Source organism: Bombina bombina, chromosome 6, assembly GCF_027579735.1.
Source record: "Bombina bombina isolate aBomBom1 chromosome 6, aBomBom1.pri, whole genome shotgun sequence".
Lineage (NCBI taxonomy): Eukaryota > Metazoa > Chordata > Amphibia > Anura > Bombinatoridae > Bombina > Bombina bombina.
In genome coordinates this window covers 1,071,424,416-1,071,431,654 of record NC_069504.1, presented here as the reverse complement: position 1 = coordinate 1,071,431,654, position 7,239 = coordinate 1,071,424,416, and the positions used below count along the sequence as shown (strand labels likewise).

The 7,239-nt window shown below is 37.3% G+C and overlaps 1 protein-coding gene across 2 annotated transcripts in view; it reads left to right on the top strand.

Annotated features, from left to right (window-relative positions):
• Nucleotides 1-3,049: 3,049 nt before the first annotated feature.
• Nucleotides 3,050-7,239, top strand: part of PRDM4 (PR/SET domain 4) — a 102,528-nt gene continuing 98,338 nt past the window's right edge. The window contains exons 1-2 of one of the 2 annotated variants that reach the window (XM_053718961.1): nucleotides 3,050-3,190; nucleotides 4,766-4,808. In XM_053718961.1, coding sequence (XP_053574936.1) covers nucleotides 4,798-4,808 — 11 coding nt within the window. In that variant the 5' untranslated portion in view covers nucleotides 3,050-3,190; nucleotides 4,766-4,797. Of the gene's footprint in view, nucleotides 3,195-4,765; nucleotides 4,809-7,239 lie in introns of both variants that reach the window. The other variant, XM_053718962.1, reaches the window with a different exon arrangement.

Here is a 7,239-nt window from a genome sequence, read left to right as displayed (position 1 = left end):
ACCTCACGGTGGCCTGTCAGATGTGCAACAGCATTAGGGTATTCAGCTATGACTATATGACCACTTGAGTTGTGATAGAGAGAGACTGAGTGCATCTGTTCACACTGATTTCAATAGCAGATATATTTTATAATGTCCATGTATCAAGCTTAATATTTTTCTGTTTCAAGTTGTGATTTACCACCGGCACGTCATCGGGCCTGTGGTCATCATCGTGGCCCCAAGGGGTGTGGACCCCGCTGCGGCAGGGGTCCCTTATTTTTCTGTATTGAAGGTGGCAACCCTTTGTATAACTAAACTTTTTATATTAAAATCTCAAGGTGTTTACTGGACCTTTAAAGGCCGGTTTCATACTAGATACAGTACTGACTTGTACTGTCAAGGTTCTCAACTTAGTAACATTTATGTTATCAAATTAATAATTATGGAATTTGCAGTGCAATACTTGCAGCTCCCGACATTATGTATTTAAACCAGTGGCATATTTATGTTTTGTGCTGCCCTAGGAACTCTAAATTTTGCTGCCCCCCCCCCCCCAAAAAAAATGAAAAAATAGATTTCAGGCCTGTTTTCCCCTTAATATTTTTTTGGGTCAGTGTGTAAAATGTTTTTTTTCATAACATTTCAAAAGAAAATGGGCTAGCAAAACACTTGCATACAGGTGGGCTGAATTGCATGCATCTCATACCAGGGGAGAGGGAAAAAAGGGAGGTAAATAAAGGAGTGGAAGAAGGGAGCAAGGGAGGGAGTTGAGAGAAAGAAGGGAGGGATGGAAAGAAATAAGGGAGGGAGTTGAGGAAGGGAGGGAGAAAGGGAAAGAAGGGAGAGAGGAAGGGAGGGAAAGAAGAATACACTTTGAAACAATCACTGCCCTTTACATGTAACAACATACAGTAATTACCATAATTTAAGTAATGACACTTTTTAGGTGTCAGTTTACTATTTACTCTGTGGGTTCATGAATGCAGAGAAAGCTATTAGTAGCTGACATACATTAGCACTGAGAGTTTATTATTAGACATCACAAGCTGATCTAAGCAGTGCACAGACGCATCCAGTCTGTTAGTTACTAAGACCTGCAATAAGCACTGCGCTCGCAGACCCACCATAGCTGACAAGGGGAGGCAGCATATCGGCACAAGGTCTTCTCCAGCCTCACCTTGTAAGCATATCCCTGGGTAAAGTTCTCACCAAGAACGCTTCCACTGCAAAAAAGCATATGACTCTGAATGAAGCAACGGTTTAAAGGAGCACTGCCTGTGAAGAGCGACCCTAATCAGCGCACGTACGTGCCTTGTCTTCTCTGTAAAAACCTGCACTTTATCGCTCACTGTATTGTGTGCTGGCTTTTAGAGAGAGGATAGGGCAGATGTGCTGCCCCTCCCAAATCTGCTGCCCTAGGCACCATCCTTGTTGGCCTAGGCCATAATACGCCCCTGATTTAAACCCAAAGGTTTAGCACATAGTAAGCTACGGTCAGTAAAGCAAACAATACATGTTCTAATGTGCTTCTGAGCATGTAACGTTTGCATTTTAGTGTCCCTAAAAAAACTAATATTTAACCTTGCGTATGGAGGATGACACAGTGTTGTCCTATGTCCTTCACTTTTGTTCCTATGCAGAGGATAACACTGTGTCATTCTCCAATAACCCATGTGTTCTCTACTAGCCGCATAATTATATATATATAGCCAGTGACCAGCAGTATACGGTGGTATTACATAATGTGTGATTATGTCATATATGAAGGAAGAGGGACTGCCTCCTTGTTTATTGGGTGGGGGATAGGAATATAACAGAGCCTTAATTTTGGCCCCCAGACTCATTATAGGAACCTGTAACCAGTTGTTTGAAAAAAGGAATATGCTCTTGCAGATAAAATGTATTTGATAGCTATAACTATAGCTGTCATCTGCAGGACCAGGGGAAACCCCCTCTCTCTACTATACTACCTAAAGGACAAGTTATCAGTTTTTTTGTCAGTCTAGGATGCAGGTGATTACCATGAATAATACTATCCCTCTGCTTTAATTAGAGGGACAAGAGACCACTAATTTGAAGCATGTGTATTCCCTCTTAAACAAGGGGCCACATGCCTCTGTAACCCGAAGGTGATCACTGTGGTATTGGTTATCACCTTCACCACTAAAAATATATAGTTTTATAGGTAAATTAAAAAAACAAGGCTCTATTTCTGTTTAAATGGAGTGATAGCAAAAATGCTAACAATGCTCTGGTCTTTTGTGCAAGTTTTTCTCTGAAATTCCCGGTCCTTAAAGGGACACTAAACCCAGATTTTTTTCTTTCTTTCGTGATTCGGATAGAGCATTCAATTTTAAGGAACTTTCTAATTTACTCCTATTATCAATTTTCCTTTGTTCTTTTGCTATCTTTATTTAAAAAGCAGGAATTTAAAGCTTAGGAGGCCAGTCCATTTTAGGTTCAGCACCCTGGCTAGCGCTTGCTTATTAGTGGCTACATTTAGCAAACCAATAAGCAAGCATAACCCAGGTTCTGAACCAAAAATGTGCAGGCTCTTAAGCTTTACATTTAAGTTTTACATTCCTGCTTTTTAACTAAAGTTGGCAAGAGAACGAAGACAAATTGATAATAAGAGTAATTTAGAAAGTTGCTTAAAATTGCATGTTCTATCTGAATCATGAAAAAAAATGTGGGTTGTGTCCCTTAAAGGGATTAAGTTGTGCCTCTTGAAATGTTTGGATGGCATGTGGATTATATTGCATTTCATATAACTAGACATTTTACTAAAAATATTTAAACACTAACTATTGCAAAATGACTGGAAGACTAAAAACGTTCGCCTTATACTTGAAACGCTAAATCTGTAGCAGGCTCTCTTATAATCATTGAGGGACCACTGCTAATAATTAGTGCCCGCAGCATCCTAGTATCTATGGTAACCACACAGCTACTACTTCTACACTACACCAGTGCTGAAAGACACACCCACTAGTGGATGGCATCACCTCCTGGGGACGTAACTGGTTGGCCGACACGTCATGGCGTCACTTCCGCTGTCGCCATCTTGGGAGTGGCTTTGTGGAGAGTTATGGATGCTAATGTAACCCATAGGACTGATAATGTTGTTGGATGAGTGGAGTGAGAAAGAGCGTTGACAGACCATGATAAATACGTGAGCTCTAGATGCAGGAAGTACGGGCCTGTGTAGGTGGGTAAGTGTAATGCGGGGTAATTTCAGCTATAGCGCAGTTCTTCCCAGCACCAGTATTGAAAGCTACTATAGCAGACAAAAGTGTCACTGACCTCTCTGTGTGCTGGGAGAGACTGTTTGTATAAGGAGCATAACCGTGGGATGGTGCTGCCCTATGCTCACTATAACTGCATTTTACTCTATTGGCAGCTGAAAACTGAGATTCATATAATGTAACTGGCTTTATAGTAAAGCTCTGCAGAAAAAAAGTTTGCATCTGGAACTTCCCAGTATGAGCAACATTGTCACTGGATACCAATAAATAATGGATACACTGATACAAGCAGATAAAGGGTTAAAGAGCTGTTTGTCAAAATTATACGTTGTTGAAGTGATAAAACAGTGTATTTTCTCCTAAAACACTGTATTCGTTTTTGTATTAGTAGAAGGACGTGACATTCAACAAATCAGTTTCCCTAAAATATTATTATAATATCAAAAACCATTACAGGCCATTTATACATGCAGTGTGCTTTAGGCACCATGTTAAAGTGTATAGAGGCTAAAATAGTCTGAAGATCAGTGTTCTCAGAGCAAAGGTCTCTAGTAGACTTAAGCTGTCACAAGCAGCCTTGATCATAGTGCATTGAGATGCTGCAGCTAACTTATTAGGTAGTCTGCAAAATGGTAGAGACATTATACCAAAATTAAAGTCTTGTGATTTAGAAAGCGCATGACATTTTAAACAATTTCCAAATGCCTTTTATTATTACATTTGCTTTGTTCTCTTGGTATTCCTTGTTGAAAAGCATGCCTAGGTAAGGTGCACTGTTATGCTGGTATTCAAGTAGCTGTTACTTACCCATCCAATGTTGTCTGCAGCTCAAGCTGAAACTGTACTTTTTTATTTTAAAAAAAGTTTCATGTATGTGTACACACACTTATTTATTTATTTATATATATATATATATATACACACAATAACTCCCAAAGAATTGCACGCTCCGTTTACAAGCTCTTTAATGGTTATTAAATAGCTTGTAAACGGAGAGTGCAATTCTTTGGGACTTATTGTGAATATCTTTTGTTGAATGGCACCCCGGCAGATTTATGGACTGTTAAAATGAGTGCTGGATCCCACAATGGAGATTATATATAGTCCTTGCACTCACTTGTAATCTTAGTACATACCCTGGTTCTGGGTAAATGTAGCCAACGTTAAGCAAGCGCTATCCAAGGTGCTGAACCAAAAATGGGCCGGCTTGTAAGCTTCTATTCCTGCTTTTTCAAATAAAGATTCCAAGAAAATCTGATAATAGGAGTAAATTAGAAAGTTTATTCAAATAACATTCTCTATCTGAATCATTAAAAAAAATAAATATATGGGTTCAGTATCACTTCAACTATTCACAAATTTGTCCATAGAAATGCACTCACAAGATTTTCATGAACATTTACAACAGGTATATATGTGCACCCTGCATTCAGCAGTTAGCTCTGAGCCTACCCAGATAATATAAATAAATTGGAGATTTGTTTAAAATTGTACGTTCTGTCTGAATCAAGTTTTAACAAGTTTTTTTTTTTTTCTAGTACACTGCCAAAAGCTGCTCTGAAGGAATCCAATGCATTACAGGTACATATTACTATTTTTAATGCAATTTAATGGATGTAGCATTTTTACTATTTTTAACTATTTGTATCTCATATTTTGTATCTAATATGAATAAGAATTGTTTAAACACAGAGGTTATTAAATGTTGCTACAGAGAGCTTTATTCACATGTCTGTTTGTACACAACAAAATCATAATGCTTAAAACACTGAATTTTTGGAATTGATCATTCAGAAAGGATATTTTTAAAGGGATATGAAACGCAAATTGTTTTTCATGATTCAGATAAAGCATGTAATTTTAAGCAAATTTCTAATTTACTCCTATTAACATTTTCTCTTCGTTCTCTTGGTATCTTTATTTGAAAAAGCAGGATTGCAGGCTCATTTTTTTAGCCACCAATTAGCAAGCTCTACCCAGGTGCTGAACTAAAAATGGGCCGGCTCCTAAGCTTACATGCTCTATCTGAACCATGAAAGGCAAAACAAACTGGATGTCTTCACAGGTATTGGGGGAAAATAAATATTTACCCATTTTTTGGCATATGATGTATTGAAACATAAAATGCAACTCCTTTTATAGAATACAACCTGAGGCTCAGAAAACATTTTTGGATATTTTAATGATTATGTGCCAAAGATACTGTGTTTCTTGTTATTAATATTATTGTTTGGTAATTCGCTTTAAAGCATTTTTATCTTAAAGTTTTAGTAAAGAACATTTTATTTTTGTCCATAAACTTAAATGTTATTGTTTTAAATATGCGTTGTAGTACAAAATGACATGCTCTAAGCTGTTATAGGCTCTGATTTTTAATACTCAGTGAACCGTGTAAGTCTGTGGTTAAAGGGACATAAAACAAGTTGGGATAGAGACAAAATATAATAATATGTACTTTAATTATTTTACCTGCAAATTTATACTTGAGTGTCTCGCCATTAACCCTTTTTTTTTAAGTTTCTGAATTGTAAAGCTCTAACTCCCCCCACACAATTCCTTACATGGCTGTATCTATCGCCACCTTTGCTTTGGTAGAATACAAGGCTTAAAGGGACAGTCAACACCCATGAAAACTTTATCCCATACCTTAGATCAACAAAAAAAAAATGAGTCTGCACCGCATCCCATCTTCAATAACACTAACGTTAGGTGGCTAATCTTCAATGAACATTTAGTTAACAGCGGCAGATATGGTCGCCAAACTCCTCATGCTGTCAGACTAATCCAGACAGCATGGCTATGTAACTAATTTTGAAAATTATTTTAAAATACTTGCCAGCAATTTTTAAACTTTTTTTTTTTTTGCAAACTATTTTTACTTAAAGGGCCATAATACCCAAATGTTTAAACACTTGAAAGTGATGCAGCATAGCTGTAAAAAGCTGACTAGAAAATATCACCTGAACATCTCTATGTAAAAAAGAAAGATATTTTACCTCAAAAAATCCTCAGTAGCCACCTCCCATTGTAAAGGATTTCTAAGCAGCATATTAGTGCGTCTGTCCCGGGACAACTGAAGGGATGAGCATCGTGAACTCTCATATTATTTCACCAATCAGGTAAAGGAAGCTTACTATGAAATCTCATGAGAGTTAAGTCAAATCTCATGAGATCACAGTAAGAGTTCATGACCTCAGCACTGCTGATGCTGATTGGCTGCTGTTCATTTCTTCATTTTTTACATTTTTTTTACCTGCAGCTGGGGCAGCTGAGTATAACTTTTTACACAGAACTAACTCTACTGAGCTGAGGAGATTGTGAGGTAAAATATCTTCCTTTTTTACATAGAGATGCTCAGGTGATATTTTCCTGTCAGCTTTTTACAGTTATACTGCATCAGTTTCAAGTGATTTAGCATATGAGTATTATGTCCCTTTAATTAGCCCTTTTATGCACAGATCTCAACCTGTTTTATGACATTTTAATACCTGAAAAGGGGTTGAACACACAGTTGATTTACTGCTCAGGAGCAGCAGAGAAACGGCAGCGTAATTTGCATGGCTGGGCTGTTCAACTGCCACTGTTTATGAACTCACCTACTGTGTCTGCAGTACTTAATCATTTTAACTCTCTTTATCTCAGTTTAAACACACAGAGCATGTAATTTAACTACTGATCCTTCAAATTAGCGCATGTTTTGTCTGCACTAGCGTCCCTTTTAAAAAGGGATTACTACAATATTCTACGCTCCCTGTTTTGTCTTTATTTATTGTATTCAGATTTCAGGTGTAAGCAAGGCGTACAGATTTAATTTAATTTATTTTTCATATCTGTAAATTCATGCAGCTGATGTAGTTTACATTTTTCTTTCACGATTCAGATAGAGCATATCATTTTAACCCCTTAATGACCACAGCACTTTTCCATTTTCTGTTCGTTTGGGACCAAGGCTATTTTTACATTTTTGCGGTGTTTGTGTTTAGCTGTAATTTTCCTCTTACTCATTTACTGT